General features: G+C 40.5%; 2 protein-coding genes across 4 annotated transcripts in view; both read right to left on the bottom strand.

Moving 5' to 3' along the window:
• Positions 1–5,426, bottom strand: part of LOC307250765 (NACHT, LRR and PYD domains-containing protein 3-like) — a 67,687-nt gene extending 62,261 nt beyond the window's left edge. Inside the window, exon 1 of the mRNA XM_080027942.1 lies at positions 5,336–5,426. Within this exon, the coding sequence (XP_079884068.1) occupies positions 5,336–5,397 (62 nt within the window). The 5' untranslated portion in view covers positions 5,398–5,426. The remainder of the gene's footprint in view (positions 1–5,335) is intronic.
• The window catches only part of LOC307250764 (NACHT, LRR and PYD domains-containing protein 3-like), a 37,724-nt gene that overhangs the window by 6,865 nt on the left and 11,941 nt on the right, over positions 1–18,918 (bottom strand). Inside the window, exons 12-16 of one of the 3 annotated variants that reach the window (XM_080027939.1) lie at positions 15,691–15,861; positions 15,055–15,225; positions 14,584–14,757; positions 14,087–14,133; positions 10,687–13,986 (exon numbers count right to left, since the gene is read on the bottom strand). The exons of 1 other annotated variant lie outside the window; for it this stretch is intronic. In XM_080027939.1, coding sequence (XP_079884065.1) covers positions 13,457–13,986; positions 14,087–14,133; positions 14,584–14,757; positions 15,055–15,225; positions 15,691–15,861 — 1,093 coding nt within the window. In that variant the 3' untranslated portion in view covers positions 10,687–13,456. Of the gene's footprint in view, positions 1–34; positions 114–1,409; positions 1,515–10,686; positions 13,987–14,086; positions 14,134–14,583; positions 14,758–15,054; positions 15,226–15,690; positions 15,862–18,918 lie in introns of those variants that run through there. One more of the 3 variants, XM_080027938.1, reaches the window with a different exon arrangement.

Raw genomic sequence — 18,918 nt, forward strand, 5'->3', positions numbered from 1 at the left:
ACAGATGGAAAGAAGTTGTTGTTCATGTACAGACCCTCAATGTGGAGTCCACGTGTGTTTGATGCTGCTGGGCAGAGCGACCACTGTGAACCTCTGAGATCTCCTGGTCGACTCTGTGAAGAAACCATTCAGAATTAACTCACATCATGTCTGGGGTTGAGGGAACCTTCCAGGGGTCTGCCGAACAGACCCAAGAACAGCCTGGGACAACTGGCCAGGTGTCTGCCTAACAAAGCCAGTAGAGGCCTGGGGCGAGGTCAGACCCCTTGGGAAAGTGATAAAAGAGTGCGATGTCTTCAGGACGGCAAAGGCTGACCTCAGCTCAGCAGACACAGGGTGAAGGCGGGATGTTGGCATAAAGACTCACTGGCCACTTTATTAGGTATACCTGTTCAATTGCTTGTAAAAACAAATAGTTAATCAGTCTATCAGGCAGAGTCACTGGGGAGAGAGAGTGTCTTTGGAAGCTGAGTTCCTCTCAGGGAGAAAGGCCCACATCCCCCAGGCTGATGGACCAGATGGCTGAGGGGCAGACGGGCAGCTGCTAAGGAGGTACAGAGGCTCTTTGCTGAAAGGCCATAAAGCAGTTGGGTTGAGAATGCTCCAGACCCAGTTAGGCAATGTAAACTCCAGCCGGGGCTGAGCATAAGCAGAGGGCTGCAGGAAAACAACATCAGGCCTCGTCTCCACTGAGCGGTACAGCTCAGTTAAGTACAGAATAGCGATAGCCCCTACGTAACTATGGTGACATCATAGCAGCTACGTAACTATTGGGACATCTTAGCAGTAGGAAACGGTGTAGCCCGCCGATTAATTCAATGAAGAGGAAAAAACGCCTCGCAACAGAGAAACGGCAACAATGGAAACACTCTCCACTCCTGCCAAGGAGATTGTACACAGTTGTTATTGTCTTTGTCAGACGGATTATTATTATTTTTTTTAAAGATATTTTTTTGGCATTTTTATGCTTTATTTGATAGTGTAGAGACAGAGTTGAAATGGGGCAGAGAGGGGAGTGACATGCAGAGAACGACCGCGGGCTGGAATCGAACCTGGGTCCGCTGCTGGCCGAGGCCCATGGGGGGGACGCCCTACCAACTGAGCTAAGGGCGCCCCCTGTCAGACGGATTCTGACGATGTCGACCAATCAACGGACTGCAGTGTGTGCAGCTCCGCCCTCTTGGGACATCTTTGTACCCAGACCAATGGGGGACCAGAATACATATGGTAAGGTTATACTACAAAATAGAAACGCAAACAAGTGCCAAACCAAACCAGACTGAACTGGAAACAGTAATTAATCTGCACTCCAACCAGAACACAGTAGTTATACTGAGCATTTCAGAACCGTGCTGAAAATTAACAGTAAAACATGAATCAGTGATATTTAAATGTTAGTAACAGTTTACCTCTCTGCAGCAGACGGTTGTTGTCCTTTAAAATCAAGAAAAAAATCTTTTGAGTCATTACTCTTCAAGGACAAACAGCTGAGTCCAGGTCCAGGAGAGTCTGGTCTGTTGAACACAACACACACATGTACAATGTTGATATGATGAGATACTGTATAATGTAGTGACGGCTATGTAAACTATCTGAAAATCTCGTGCAAACTCATTTCCGTTACTACCTTTTGGCAGCTGCTTGGCTAAAAAAAAACTCACAAGAAATATTTAATTTCCACTGCAATATATCCCAAACAACTATAAAATTATTCCTGCGGTCCCAAAATACAGTGGCGCTGAGCATTAATTATCATCATCATCATCTTCAACCGCTTATCCGGAGTCTGGGGCAGAAGCTTGAGCAGGGAACCCCAAACTTCTCTTTCCCGGGCCACATCAACCAGCTGGGGAATCCCGAGGCGTTCCCAGGCCAGTGTGGAGATATAATCTCTCCACCTAGTCCTGGGTCTTCCCCAAGGCCTCTTTCCAGCTGGACGTGACGGGAACACATCCCTAGGGAGGCGCCCAGGGGGCATCCTCACCAGATGCCGAACCACCTCAGCTGGCTCCTTTCGACCTAAAGGAGCGGCGGCCCTACTCTGGGTCTCTCAGGTTCACTGAGCTTCTCACCCTATCTAGAAGGGAGACATTCTTTCTTTGGGTCATTACCCAGCCTTCATGACCATAGGTGAGGGTAGGAACGAAGATCGACTGGTATATCGAAAGCTTCGCCTTCCGACTCAGCTTTCTTTTTGTCACAACAAAAGTGGTAGAGTGAGTGCAAAACCGCCCCTGCTGCGGGCCAATCTCACACTCCCCTCACTCGCAAACAAGACCCAGAGGTAGTTGAACTCCTTCACTTGGGCTAAGGACTCATTCCCTACCTGTAGTTGACAATCCATCGGTTTCCTGTTGAGCATCATGGCGTCAGATTTGATCCTCATCCCAACCGCTTCGGCTGTGAACCGATCCAGTGAGAGCTGAAGGTCACAGACCGATGATGTCATCAGAACCACATCATCCGCAAACAGCAGAGATGAGAACCTCAGCCCACTGAACTGCAACCCCTCCCCACCATAACTACGCCTTGATATCCTGTCAACACTGGACGTCGGCCTGGGCTTTTCTCCTGAACAGTCCCAATGACTTTAGATGTTGACATACTCATAGTTATGCCCACCTCACTTTTAAGAAACATCAATATTTCCCAATGCTTTCTGAGCAGGAAAATCTCACTCTATGATGTCGTAATTACGAGACCTTTTCTTATTATCATGAGATCCTGGTGTCCTAATTGCTAGATCAGGTGAGATTTTTTTTTGAATGCTCAGCGCCACCGTACCAAAACGCCCTTTACCAATTGTTTTTGAAAAAGTGCAACAAAATATATATTTGAACATGAAGAATGTTAGTAACAGTTTACCTATCTGCAGCAGACGGTTGTTGTCCTTTAAAATCAATTAAATCATCTTTTGACCAATCACTCTTGAAGGACAAACAGCTGGCTCCAGGTCCAGGAGAGTCTGCCTTCTGATCGATCCTGTAAAAAAAAAAAACAACAACATTGATAAATAAATCCCAAAAGATTCACTAAGTCTAACGTGATAAATTAACTTGAATATTCTTGTAGACAGACTAGTATTAACTTTTAGTAGTAGTCAGTAAATGGACGGAGAGCAGGAAAGCATAAAATCTGACATGACGCATCAACAGCTGACGCCTCCAATATAGACTGCAGGAAGTTTATCAGTGGAAACAAGTCATAGGCTATGTTCAAAAAGCCCTACTAACGTCCTCCCTCCTACATACTCAACATGTATACTACATACTGTTTACTTAACCATCCATTGTGTATGTGAGATTCTTCTTAACGTTTACAATGAAATATACAAATGCAATAAATTTTTTTTTTTAAACTCCTGCATTCTGCCTTGCCTAATGCCTGCCTTCTTTGTTCTTATTTTGACTCCTGCGATCAGCTTCTGCCCTTATCTGCCAGCTCTCACTCCTGGATTCTCCTGCCAGCCCGCTCTGTCCCCTGCCTGCCTGCCTGCTCTGCCTGTCTGCCTGCCCGCCCGCCCGCTCTGCCTGTCTGTCTGTCTGCCTGGCTGCTTGTCTGTGTCTGCTTGTCTGTCTGTCTGTCTGCACGCTTCCCCTGCTGTTGGCCTTCCACAGCCCGGCCACGCCTTCCCCGTGGCTTGACCTGCCTTGCCCCTTAAGCTTTTGCTAATAGAGAAAGCATTTTCAACAGCATTCCTGAGTCTGTCTGCGTTTGGATCCGAAACATTCTGAGCGTAACATTTACCCTTTTAAAGGCGTTTTTCTCTTGGCATTCACACGGTTAATAGGAACCTCTTTACAATGTAACTTTAACGAGACAACAACATTTAGGAGATGGAGGAGGCTGTTGTCAGAGCTGGATGTTCTCCTTTAGGCAGCTGCTTCAGAGAACCTTTGGCTCATAAAATAATTAGTTAGTAACAGCTTACCTCTATGCAGCAGACAGTTGTTCTTCCTTTTAAAATCAATGAAAGCATATTTTTTGCAATGTGAGGCGGTTGAGTAGGAAAAGTAACCTATCGATCCATACACAAATTTCTCCCGGAAGTAAGTAGGGGAGAACGGGGTAAGTAGGCACACTTTTTACTCTAGTGAGAATTGCTCATCACCAAAACATCTGTCAATAGCCATTCCTACATTACATTGAAGCTTAAGGTGTTGGCTAGAAATGTGCGTCTCTCTTTTTTTCCAACTTATTGTAATGAAGAAGTAATTTACCATCAAAGACACTCTGACACATTGTGACAACCAACCCCATCAGTCGGTTGTCACACACTATGGGGTTGTTTGTCACAATGTTATCTTAATGGGAAAAATCTTAAAAAGAAGGCAAGGAGGCAGAACCAAATTTGAATGTTTAATTGCATTGTCAAGTTGACAAATAGGCCTACATAACGTTCTGTAGCCTTGGCAGCTGGTCTAGTTTGGGATGCACTGGGTTGTTTTGATTTTGTTGCCCTTTTTTCTTTTGCTTGCTAGCTGCCTTTTCCTGCTCTATTCTTTCCTTCTCTGGGGTGTCAGTGAGGATACAGCTTGACAATTTCTTTCGTTATTGGGTTCCTTTTCTGGCTGCAGCCTTGAGATAACATGTGACAACCAACCCCCCAAAAAATTTGACGACCAACCCCAACTTGAATTTCTTGCTAGCATCAAGGCCAACAACCATCTGACAACTAATTAGCTTGCTAACCACAATCTAAACTATAGTTTACCCTTCACACTTTCTGAGGGTAACAAGTGTTTTGTTATAAACCCATTGTGTAAAAGCCTAGAAGAAAAATACTGAGAAGCAAAATATTTTTAATTTGACATGAAAAACACAAAACATCCTCTCACCTGAAATGCAGCAGTCTAACTCCAAGGAAGTCTATGTATGTGACCTCTGATCCCAATTCTGGACCTTTTTTATATCAACATTTCAGAGCTAGCGCGCTCTGGTGGCGAGATATAACGAATGTGACATCCAACCCATGTGACAAATTACCCCGTTCTCCCCTACTCATCTGGGCAATTCTCGTCTACATAAAAACTCGCAACCACAACACCCTCAAATAGACGTCAAAATTAGTATGAGTAGGACGTTAGTAGGGCTTGTAGTATGAGTAGGACGTTAGTAGGGCTTTTAGTATGAGTAGGACATTAGAGTTAATACTAGTCTGAATAGAAGAACATTCAAGTTAATTGATACATCCAGTTATTTTGAACATAACACACACACACACACACACACACACACACACACACACACACACACACACACACACACAGCTTTGAGAGTGAATAATGACGGTGCAGTGATTTGAGTCATGGAGAGTTAGAGATCCTCATGTCACCTCTGAGCTTTGGTCTGGCCGCCATGTTCCCCTCCCTCCTCTCTGCTTTCACTCTGACCCATAGCAGAGCCCACACCTTCACACACACCTTCACCTGGAGATAAAACACATCAACATCAACTGAAATCCTCTTTTCTATCACTATTCCTGTTAACTTTAGCCCCCCTAGGCAACGCACGCCTCTAAAACGAGAGAATTGACAAAAATCGTCTATACAACAGTAGCATCTGGTGGTTGCGCAGTCAGTCCCTTTTCCCGTCAGCATGGCCGTATGCGTATATTTCCGGGGGGCTGCAGGGGATATGTTCCCCTCATTATTAGAAGAGATATTTTGTGATATATTGTCGTGGATGTTTTAGTTTTACGCACGGCGGTCGAGACAAACCTAAAGCAACACACAGCAGTACTCGGTGGTCCAGTGATATGAAAACGTTGAACAAGAAACTTCATAAAGACACACTTAAAATAACGATCCCTGCCCATACAAAAAGTTCTGACTTGGATAACTTTATGGAGAGATCGATGTATAAAACCATCCGGTAGGCTACATGTGTCTGATAAAGTCTATTATACTGTATTAATAATAAATAGCGCGCTGCACATAAGAACAGCATGTACATTGAAGATCTCTATCCTTCCTGAGAGGCAAAACATGATCATTTTTCTGCACAAAAATTGTTAATTTGACAACTTTGATAGTTGTGGTCTTATCTTTACAGAAGACTACTTTGTATTTTTTAGTCAGTTGAATTTTGTTTCAAGTTGAATGCAAATGAGCACAGTTAATATTCCAAAAGGCACATGCTCTTCCTTGGCTGTTTTTAGTCTGTGGTTCTCATTGGATGTAGTTATTCCCTTATTGTACTGTAAGTCCAATACTGCATTTCTTTTTACATGGGTGTTTTATATGTGTATCTATTTTAATACTAAGGTGCTGTATTGTTCAGGTCATTAGGACTATTTCTTATCAAAATTATTACTTTTAGCTAAAGTTATAAGATGGTGATTAGATTACCTGGTAGTGTCCACATTAATCTCCATTATTATAATTTTTGAAACAGTATTGTTGTAATAGATATTATGTAAATTGTGTACATTTTATTTTAGTTAAATTTTAAAATAGTTTATTTGTAAGTTACTTTGTATTTATTACTTTGTAGTTAATTGTGTTCAATTTGGCACTGGATATAAAAAGGCATTCTTTTTTGACAAAGTGTGTGCAATCCAAGGCTTTAAAGTACCGTTTAAGCACCGGAAATGTTTCACAAGTACAAAGAGTAGTAACCGGTATTGGAAAAAAAAACGATACCCAACCCTAGTCAACAATGGTATAAACCCTAACCCTAAATTTTTTTAATATAATTTATAACATAATTTATATATTTTTTAAATGTTTTGGACGGTGACAGTATTATATCATTATATTACTTTTCTGTGTATCCTAAATAGTAGTTTATATAGTTTCATGTATTCTTAACACCAAAGATCCTGATGTTAACAGTAGACAACACTTTATTAAACTCTGCGTGGTGGGGTGAAGTTAGGTCACAATGTAAAAGACTATGAGAAACCCCGTATCACATTAACACAACATGGAGGATCTTTGTTTACGGCTGTCACCTCTTTCGTCTCTAGTTTCCTGTGAAACTTTGAATTATGAGTTTGGATAAATTCCACAACTTTTCTGTTTGAAAAAAAAAAAAAAAAACATTTTTTTTAATTTATTTTAATTTTTTAATTTGTATTTTACATTTTACATTTTTTATATCCTGGCACTTTATCTTTTGAGCACTTTGTCTCCACAGTGTTTTGTGTTCATTGTTGTTTTGTTTTGTCATGTGGGTTAAACCACTTCTCCTGGTGCGAACAAATTTGCCCTCGTGGGACATTTAATAAAAATCTTGAATCTTGAATCTACTGGAGCTAGATTTACATAAAAATTATAAAATATGATCCGAATTATTATTAACAATGACACCAGAGTCGATATCTTACCTTCAGTCCGAACTTGAGCAGAGAAAATAAACTCCGTTCAGTCAGAAGTGAAAGTATTTTGAAGCAGGAAACAGCCAGGACAACACTCTGCCCTGAGTTCAGTCTGCAGGCTTCCTCTCAGGCTCAGCCCCAACACGCTCAGCAGTAAGGCAGGCCAGAGTCTGCAGCCTGACAGGCAGCACGCAGGGAGAAATTGGATATATTTCCGGCCCGGAGCCACCTGACAGTATCAAGCCCTGCTGCCTCCAAGTACCACCCACTGCAGTCAGCAGACGGAGCTTAATGTGGGTTCGACTCCATCCTGATCAATGCAAATGCATCATCTAGTGGTGGAAATAGCGCAATACATACATCAAGGATAACATCTCAAACAAGACAGCCTTTTACACTAAATAAACAGGCAAATTTGTGATATGACGATTGTATTCATGGATATAAAAAAAATACTAAATTAAAATGTGATGAGTTACCTTATTAAAATATAATCATAGAAAATGTCTCTCGTAGACAGAAAATTGTCTCATATAATTAATAGCCATTTCTAAGAAGTTTATTCACACACACACGCACACACACAGCTGTATCCATCCCTGGTGAACTGATCTTGGTTCTTTGTGTTCATCAGGACTGGAGATGTTTCCAGTGGAGAAGGACGTGGGATCAAACCCCGGCTGGACCGACCTGAGGTACGTCACCAAACCAAACACTTCAGACAAACTCAAAAACCAAATGTTGTGTCATTTCATTGTGATGCAATGCAAGTTTGTTTCTGTAGCACATTTCAGACACATTCAGTCCATTCAAAGTGTTTTACAGGAGCATGAAATAAATCAAAATTAGACACATTAAAAATTGCATTTAAGAAATGCGTCATTTCGTCTCCCGTCTGTGTTCCGTTCATTTCCCGGGGTGATTTTCCGCCGGTGTAGCAGAAAATTCACAGCCTCAGATTTCCTTATGCCTCGTTTGCACTGAGCTGTACAGGACAGTTTAGCACAACACCGTTTGGTAACCCTTAATCTGGCTGGCGTTTCCACTGGCGAGAGCCCCCTGATATCTCTCACTACTTCAACAGGTTACATTCTTTTTTTAACACTTTTATTGTTTTAACACAAACATACAACTATAGACAAAATAAAATATACAACTAACATGGCGTACTCTACTTAACAGGTTTCTAAGGACATTGTTTTAACTAAAGGTATATGTTGAGCAAACAATAATACATACATACAAAGATCCAATATTGATAGTGTTTTGTGTCCATATTATATCCATTAGTGACCGGGTATTCCCATGCATACAGTAGTAGGTGGTTCTGCCCTTCCAAACAGATCCAGTAGATGGCGCAATTGTATAACACTAAATTTACCGGTCAACCAAGTCGCCACCAGTTTAAATGTGCCAGGCACTTGGTTTTGAAAACAAAGCTGAAACACCACCACCAGTCATTTTCTCAACTGTTTTTTAATTATTATACAAACAAGTATTAACATAACATTAGGGATAGGAAAACTACTAGGCAGGTTATGACTTCAAATAAAATTATATCTAAACAAACAAAAAAACAAGCCAGTATAATGTCTGACAAACTGTTGTTAAATACAATTACAGTTGTCAGAATGCTCAAATGTTCAGATGCGACAAACTGACATGATCACCATCCAAAAAAACAATCAGACTAAAGCCCGTTTATATCCGCGTGTGTAAAAACAAAGCAATAACATAAATAAAAACAGAATAACTTGAAATAGGCCTAATAAATAACCCTCACTGTAATGTTAGTGGCTCGCAGGGAAATAATAACCAAGTATTTTGGGGTTTTATTTTTGTTTGAATAAAGTGTGTTTTAAATTGTTAAGGCACTAAAGCTGTCGTAGTTCAGTTAAAGGTCCACTACACAGAATTCAGAAATGTTGTTTTCCAAGACGGCAACAGTGGTGGTAAAGTGAGCTGCAGCGTTCATACTACTGCAGCAACCTGAGAGCATTGGACTAAACAACCACAGCCCGCGAGTAGCAACAAGCCTCACCACCGGAGAAACACAGCAGCCTGCAACCAGTTTTAAAGGTTACAGTGATGGATGAGGTAAGATATGTTGCACCGTTTAGTTAGTCTCCGGTCTCAATGGGATTTACATTATAAATTAAAGGTATTAGTTTGTTTTAGTTTGACCAGCGTTAGGATTCAGAACAGTTAGTTGAGTTCTTTCTTCTTCTGTTAAATGTGGAACACGCTCGGTAATGCACAGAAACGTCACATTTGGATTTTTGCCGGAAAATCCAACCCGGTTGATTTCTAATAAAAATAAATGTATTAGATGTTATAGGCAACATAGACAGTCGAGGAATGTTTTATTTTCCAGGTTAGTTTGCTTCCTATTCCTCCATATTAAATATATATTGTAAATGGTTTAGAACATTTTATATATTGGACTTTTAAAGTAACAAGAACTTTAATGGTTAATGTTTATAACGAAAGTGAATTCCCTCCCTTGACATCTTATTAATTTATTCCATTAAAAACCTTAAGACCGTGGAATAAAGCAAACTGTCCGCTCACACCCTCACACTCTGATACTTCTGCAGGTTTGCTGTTTGGGTGTTTTGACCCTGAAACTTCTACAAGTGCCACTGTGGAGTCAGCACTGAAATCCAACTCCTCAGCTGATAATACAGCAGGTGAGTTTTCAGTGTGTTTACTAAAGATACTGATTATTGTAGACAATACTACAATGTGATAGCCTATAATAGATTCATAATGAGTGTTGAAAGCCAATTGGCTTAGATTTTTTTTAAATACATAGGCAGGTTATTCATAGTGTTGGAATATGTATTTCTCAATTTAAAACATAAAAAGGCAGCTTTTGATATTTCAAAAATGATAGGCCTACACCAGCATGCTGTTTTCAAAATACCTTAAGATTAAATAATCAATACAATGATTTTTCAATGATGATGGTGTGCAGCACCATTTCTTTTGATGGGCGAAACGGTCGGTCGGTAGCATAGATAGTAAATAATATGGATGTAGCATCCGGGCTGACCTCAGTTATTCACACGGCATCCAATAATCCTGGTTTGTGCGCGTCGCCATCTAACAAGTGAGTCAAAGAAAAACTGCTCGTCTTGGCGCCACCCCCAGTGGCACTTTCTGGTTACTACAGTTGTAGGTCACTTCCTTATTGGATGCTGGTAAAAATCGCTGAGGTTGGGGCTTGGTCGGTAGTCAAGGGCGGGGGGGCTGGCGTTGTTAAGGCCTTAGCCATAAAGCGCTGCAGAATCTCACAGCTTGATGTTGAACCTCTTCGAGGTGGGGTGAAGAAGCAAAAACGATTGGTGAGAGTTCTACCTTTTTCAGTAGATCAAAAGAACTACTTGTTTTTATTCAGCAAGCTTAGCAAAAATATCACGATACACTGGTCACCATATGATATATCACAATATATTGCGTACTGTGATATATCCCGATATATTGCGATATTCCACATACAAGTTGCCTTGTCATACATAAAAGCACAATATATTGATAATTCAATGGACAAATTGAGTCAAAACAATTTCATTCAAAACTTCAAATTTGTTTTAGTTTTGGGAAATCATGAAACACTGCTGCAGCTGCCATCACATAATGCAATTCACTCTTGCACTAACTGGACAGGACACACTGAAAATGAAAACGCATCAGTGTGCTTTTGTGTCTCTGCACATTTGCAAAATAAAGTATATACCAAGTATGCGTTGATGTCAGTGAATACAAGTAACAGAAATGTATGAGGACATAGTGAATCTTAAGTATTCTTATAAACAAAATTGATCAAACTTCAATAGCCAGTATTCTAGAGGCTCAGGCCAAAAAATTATCTAAAAATAATAAATAAAAATTAGCTGGAAATGTATACAACTTTTTTTGACACAGCCCTACTGTTTACACAGATGGTTGTAAGCAGTGGTGTAGTCTACGTGATACGCAGGTATACTCAGTATACCCACTAAGAAAGCTCCAGCATTTCCGTATGCCCACTAAGAAATGCGAAATGACACGTAACAATTTCGATAGTGACAGAACTCAACTGTCATACTTTCATTCATAAATTCTACTTGTGCGCTGTGTCCCTGTGGAAGTCGCAACGGACTTATAATAGATATGCGGGACCAGGCATAACCCCACGGCCCGTTTCATTGCGGACTGTTGGGTAAAAGAAAGGGCGATGTCCAGCCCGAAAATACTGGCAGCGCGACGCAACATTCAGCAGTAGTGCCCTCGGGAGACGCGCATGGTGCTGTCGGAGCACACCAGCGCGCAGGGACTTCTTTTCTCCCAATGAGGAAAAAGTAATATTCTCAGTTTGCATAACCGGTTTGAAATTCATATGAACTTTTGCGAGCACTTCAAGATCGGATCATCAGTGCAGTTTTCATAGGCTTAGGTGGCGATTGATTCACCCCGTCAAATCATGCACTGAGTAACATGAAAGAAAACCAGAGCCGGCCCGAGGCATAAGTGATCACGTCCATGCACAGTGTGTATTGAGTTTATCTCTAAAAAAAATTGGAAATTGGGCTGCCCTCAGTTGCACATGCACTGTGTATTGTCTACAGCATATTTCAGCCTCGTCTGTGGAAAAAAAGATAGCTGGACAACAGAGTTCTTCTGCTCCGTTCCTCTCACTGCATTTAAATGAATTCATTATATTACAGAGAAATATGTCCCACAAAAGAAAAAAGAGCACCAAGCCCATCCCCTAGGACCCTGCATAATAATCAATAAGCATAACAATCAATAGCTTCTAATTCAACCGACCCAGTGTCTCCAAATTATTTGTTCACACAATTCTTCAGATTTAGCCTCTTAATTTTCCTCTCAAAGTGCACCAGATTCATGCATTTCACTTTAAAAAGGTAAAAAAAAGTCTCCCTGGGGACCATACCCCCGGACCCTCCTAGAAGGGCCGGGATCTAGAACAGACTTACTGATTTTTGTGTTTTTCTATTTTAATATAAAAAAAATCTGGGGGAGACGTCCATACCCCCCCCCCCCCCCCTCCCCAATTTCATTTGGGAATAGAAATCCTAAACTCTGTGTTTCTAAAGGCAGGCTAAGGTGTTAAATATTTTGCCTTTGCTGCACCTACTGCAGAAACAACAAAATTGTAAACTAACCACGGTGTAAGCCATATGTTAAATGTGTAAATGCTATGCTGCATATTCAAGAAGAGGCTAGGAGGGAATCATCACAGTATACCCACTACAAAAAACTAGACTACACCACTGGTTGTAAGTCAAGTAAATGTATACATTTCACATATAGTATATCAAATTGTATTGACGGATATACAGATGGATTGTATTTAGAACAAAATAAAGGGAAAGTGAAATAATTTACACACTTTTTGAGCTGTGGAGAAGGGGTAGGATTAAATAAGTTTATACTTTTTACTGCTCCTTTTCAGGCATATCACTGCTTGTTTATCACATATATTTTGTAATATGCTTTGCGTTATTTGAAATTTGTGAACTAATTTGGAGAAAAAAAAAGTGTGCTTTTCTCCCTCCCCCCTCAGCCTCAGGTAACAGACAGACAAGCAAAAACATAAACTTCATTAAAAGTATAAACGATAATATTGACAGAGAGAAAAGAGATTTCAAAATAAATGGCAAATAATAATGATTTTAAAATAAATATATACAGCTCAGTGACTCATTTGACTACTCATGCACAGTGGTGTTTTCATATGTACAAAACTGGCGGAACACAAACCACTTAGGCTATATAGGCTAATTAGATAGGCTTCTGGAATGTTTTTAACATTTGGATATGGCGATCATCTTGGTATTTCTAAAATGGCAACTTTCAAATGCTCGTTTCTTAATATCTTTCCTCCTAGATTAATTCAATCATGATTCCAGTGGCTAAACATACCTGTTTGGGGGTAGGGAATCCAATGATCAATTGATTTGTAATGAATTTCGGGCATGACCAAAACATATGTACATACTGTCATGTTTCTTAATATATGGTTATTACAGATGAACCATTTCAATCAATTAACTGATTAATTTGTTAAAAAAAACCTGAAAGCTTTCTGTAACTGTGATCCTGTTCAGACTCTCCCTCCTACAGACATCACCGACACACTGAGGCACCAGAGCCCAACCCAAACCCTGGATAAAGAGGTTCAGTGAATGTGGTGTTGAAGGTGTGGAGGTGGATCAGTGAGTCAGAGGAGACTCTGTAGAAGGACAGAGAGCCAGCAGGACAGTCCACATACACTGCTATTCTGTTAGAGACAGAGGAGGAGGAGATGGATGTTTCTCTGTCATTGTGACGGACCCAGTAACCAGGAGGAATATCACCATCATCAGAGCAGATCAGACTCCAGGACTGATCAGTACATCCAAACCTGCAGTCATCACCCTTTCCTCTCCTGCCGATTCCTCTGTAACACACTGATATATGAACCCTTCCTCTCCACTCGACCTCCCAGTAACGGCGACCAGTCAGACCATTACTACACAGCAGCTGAGGCCTGTCAAATCTCTCTGGATGATCAGGATATGGCTGCTCCTCCTTCCCACGTGTCACCTTCCTGTTGTTGTCAGACACTTTGAGTCTTCTGTTTATTGTATTTGTGTCCAGTGTGAGTTCACAGGAATCTGATGGAGAGAGAAAGACACAACACAGCAGCAGTTATTTATCCATCATCTGTTCATTGATTGACAGTTTGATGATTATGAACATTAAAAACACACTTACACTTCCTCAGACCTGGTGTCAGCCATTGGACTCCAGCAGGCTCCACCCTGAAAGGAGAGGGGGGGGGGGGGGGTTAGACCAGCATGTACTCTTTCAGACGCACACATGGACATTATATTAGCTTGTTGCTCTTTTACAACTTATCTTTTATTAATTGATTATTTTTTATATTTTACACTCACGATTACTTTAAGTATTTTATATTTTTAACATTTATTTGAAACCATCCTCTGGCGTTGCCTCAATTCTTGTGCTCTGACTCCTCTGAAGTGGGGGTCGCTTGAGAGGATATATGCAAAAAAGACTAATTTCAAGGTGTCTCTTGTAAATTGTCTTAATAAAGATAAATTAACTCAGGAAAATGCCCTGCTGTGCTGGGCTGATTTGCCGGGTCAAACCTGCACATGTTTATGGAAAAACTTTATTGGTGTGTTGTCATATGAGAAACTGTCTCCAGCTCTCCCTCCTCTATCAGACTGACAGCAGCCTCTTCATACCTGAGAGTGTCCAGTCTCCAGAGGGGACCGTCCCGTCCAGCAGACAGTAGCTCCACTCCTGAGGCTCCTGGATGGTTGTAGCTCAGGTCCAGCTCTCTCAGATGGGAGGGGTTGGAGCTCAGAATCAAGGCCAGAGAAGCACAGCCTTTCTCTGTGATCAGACAACCTGACAGACTACACACACACACACACACACACACACACACACACACACACACACACACACACACACACACACACAGACAGGAACCATCTGTGAGTTATGTTTTTTGTCTATGTAAGTTTTGGTCTAGATAGATAACTTTAGAGCCACGTTTATAATAAATGTTAATGTCATACATAAATAACTGCAGAAGTTCAATTAAAGATCTTATCGTAGCAGACAAAATCCTACTCAGGTTAACTTGTTATAAACTGACTGTAAATCGAATGTTAAATGGTCATCAGTTGAGCTGGTGCACGAAGCCTGACCTGAGAGTTTCCAGTTTACAGTGTGGACTCTTCAGTGCAGCAGACAGATGCTCCACTCCTGAATCCTGCAGGTCGTTGTTACTCAGGTCCAGCTCTCTCAGACTAGAGGAGGAGCTGAGAACTGAGGCCAGAGCTTCACAGCTTCTCTCTGAGAGGTTACAGCCACCCAGCCTGGAGAGACAACAGAAAGGTAAATCGTAATAAATAGTTTATGTTTTCAGGTGAAAGAGACGAAATAATGAAATAGAGGGAGTGAAAAACATGTCCGTTAGTATGTCGAGTCTGGACTTTTGATGATTCTATATACCGTGTATAGAATCAGTTTCCAGAATTTTTTTTTTAAAATTCATGCATGATTACCAAAGATAAAATTAGTTTCTTGTCAGCCATAGCTTATATTTTAATGCTGTACCATGTGTGAATCCTAACTAGAACTACATACACTGGAACATTAAGTTTTTCTCCTTTTTTAATTTAAGTTTTCCAGGAGAAATTCACAATTAATAAACCCTGATGAGAGGCTGTTTAGATGTAATGGAGAGAGACAAATTGCAACATAATCTGACCTGAGAGTTTAACTTGTTAATGTAAATCAGATGTTAAATGGTCATCAGTTGAACTGGTTGATAATCTGACCTGAGAGTTTCCAGTTTACAGTGTGGACTCTTCAGTGCAGCAGACAGATGCTCCACTCCTGAATCCTGCAGGTCGTTGTTACTCAGGTCCAGCTCTCTCAGACTAGAGGAGGAGCTGAGAACTGAGGCCAGAGCTTCACAGCTCCTCTCTGAGAGGTTACAGCCACTCAGTCTGGAGAGACAACAGAAAGGTAAGTAGTTAAACATTGTTTATTTTTTTAAATTAAAATATATAATAATAATATCCATGATAAAATGTTAAAGCGGCTATGAGTAACTTTTTAAATATCTTTAAAATAGGGATGGGTCCGATCCAGTATCGGTATCGGTTCCGATATGGCCGAAATCTGCGTATCGGATATCGGACAGACAGCTCCGATATTAAAAAATAAAAGAAATTAAAAAAATACTATGAAAGCGCGAACGAGCCGTGTGAGCATGCGCCGATGTTCGGTGGAGGGAGAGAGGACACCACTTTCTAATTTGACATACAGTATATATCAGTTTGTTAGCCAGTGAGCTAACCAAAGCTAATCCAAGTCAGGGAAGTGGAGAGGTTTCCTTCTGTGACAAATTCTACTATGTAAAATACAGCCAGAGAGAGGAAGACTGTTCAGACAAACAGACCACCACATATTCTAGAGGGGCAGAAGTGATCATTGAGAAGGATTTTTTTTGTGTGACTATAATTCTGCCTTTAAGATAAACCTATATGCATTTGTGTATATTTCTTGCTCTTTTAAATTAGAATTGCTTAAGCCTTCCTAGCCTTACACATAACATCACCAACAAAAAAATGTATAGCAATTATGATATCGTATCGGATAGTATCGGTATCGGCCGATATCCAAAACCCAGATCTCGGAATCGGATCGGAACTAAAAATAGTGGATCGGTGCATCCCTACTTTAAAACAGCCTAATTTTTCCTCTGACAATCATAAATTACCTTTAACAGCAAACGAGACCATCAGTGCAAAGAAAGACGCTTTTATATAGTTTCGGGCCAGATGTGGCGTTTTGATCCGGCCCGCGAATCTATTCGGCCGATTCGAATCAATTCAGAAAAAAAATTAAATAAAAAAAATCTTCTTCATGGAGCCTGTGCCATATTCGCACGTCGCACACGCTCCACACTGTTAAGAAACGTATGTGGCTTACAGCTAGGAATGTCTGCTGAAAGTTCCACAGCTCAGGATTTTAAGCCATGAATTGATGAACTTGCATTTAAGAAGAGCTGTCAGTTTTCTGAGGGCTGTAAATAGGCCAATATATGTGGCTAAATAGCATGCTAATATTGATGATTGATTGTGTCAAGTGTCTAAGGATGAATGCCAAAATTATCTGGTTTCTAACTTTTGCTTTAAATTACAATATAGCCAACTAGCTAACGTTAGCTAGCTGCTGATAGCCCACCCCTTTCGTTTCCAATGGTGGCTTGGCATTTCATTACCAATGTAAAGTGTCATAAAGTTAACACTGGTGCTGCGTCATGATTCCTAAAAAAACAAAACATGTGATATGTTTTGAATGTGTAGAAAGTTTTGAAAAATCCAGGAGAATAAATATTGTGGCTCAATCCAGAATGCCTGAGAGCCTTACTGCATTATTGTCCTTTATAATTGTTTCACCAGGAACCTGAATGTTGTCTTTTCCTTTACAAAAATTAAGACATTTCCACCATAAATTGATGCCGAAAAGGCACAGATCGGAGGATAAAAATCCACCAGAATGCAGGAAATTAAGTGGTTGACATTTTTAAAAAAATTGGGGGGAGCAGCCCCGTACCCCCACCTATAATTTGTCCCCGAAAATGTTGAAGCAAAAACTAGCCATTGTACGCAGGTTATATTCTTAGATATTTATTTTTTGATTTTTCGATTAAAAAGAAGGTATGTCAGTCTGGCCCTTAGCAGGGCTGTACGCTTATTTTTTTAGGTGGTAGCACTGGTGCTAGCAAGCAAAAAAAATCAGTAGCACAAAAATAAATTCAGTAGCACACAAAGTATGATCGAAAACTTGCATAACCTTAACCCATGCATTTCGCTCTAATTACCTTTTAGCCTGTCATCTTGGTCTCATTTGAAATTCTCAATTAATATCATATCCTAGTGTGTGCAGTAATAATTGTAGAAAAATTAATAGGGGTGCACTGATTGCAATTTAGACAAAAAAATCTAACCTGCCAATTGTAATTTTTTGTTGATTCAGAATTATTTCTCCCCATAAAATTAATATCTATATATTTTCTGTATATATACATAGCATTATTATATTCATAATACTATTTTTTTTGTTAAATGTCCTTCTGTTAATTAAAACCAAACTTTAAAACATTAAACATAGCCTATTAAATAAATAAGTAGGCCTATACATATTGGTAAAATTTGGAATAAGTTAAATAGGTTGTTGTGAATGTGTTGGGAGTAGTTCTTCAGTGGCTTATCAGTTATTTCAAACGTTGTTTAAAAAGACTACTGTTGACTGCTCTCTGCAGCTGAAGCAGTTGATTTTCAAGCTAGCGCACTGCAGGGCTGTGAAGCGCTAACTTCTTGTTCTTACCGGCTACAAAATAAAAGTCAACTCACGTTTGGCTAGTAACAGGCTTTTAATGTGAAGGCGCACAGGAAATGTTCTGTTTGCACACGCGCTAACTTAACTGTGTGCCGTCTCCTTCCGGTTATTACCGTTGGTGAAGTGTATTAATCGCCGCACAAGCACAGGTCCCGAGCACACATCTTTCACCAGCCAAAGTGGAGGGTGGACTCAATAACTTACTTGCCTAAGACTACATTTACCCGAATTTGGAGAGTGTTATTGTAGAGCACTCTAAGCAGTGTTGTGCAGCACTCCTCTGTGTCTCAGACGGACATCATCTGCTCATTAGCAAGCTGTCGCACTCGTGCGAGTGGAATTGTATTCATCATCGCACGTGATCAATTTCAGTAGCAAATGCGATCAAAACTGTTGCACTGTACAGCCCTGCCCTTAGTGTGATTATCATATCGTATGTGTGAAAATGTGTTTGACACCCCTGCTCTATGGTCACATATTTGCATTGGTCGCAGATTTCAGTGTAGCGCAGCAACGCGATTTGAGAAGCCTATCCCTCCAGGTGAGGGAAGGGGAGCGGGAGCCTTGTTTTAGACAGTTATTTTGTCGTCATAATGACTGAACACGGGGCTGAAACATCAAAGAAAAAAGAAAATTCAATAAAGAAAAGCTAAAAG

This window comes from Ammodytes marinus (genome assembly GCF_949987685.1).
Source record: "Ammodytes marinus genome assembly, chromosome: 5".
Taxonomy (NCBI): domain Eukaryota; kingdom Metazoa; phylum Chordata; class Actinopteri; order Uranoscopiformes; family Ammodytidae; genus Ammodytes; species Ammodytes marinus.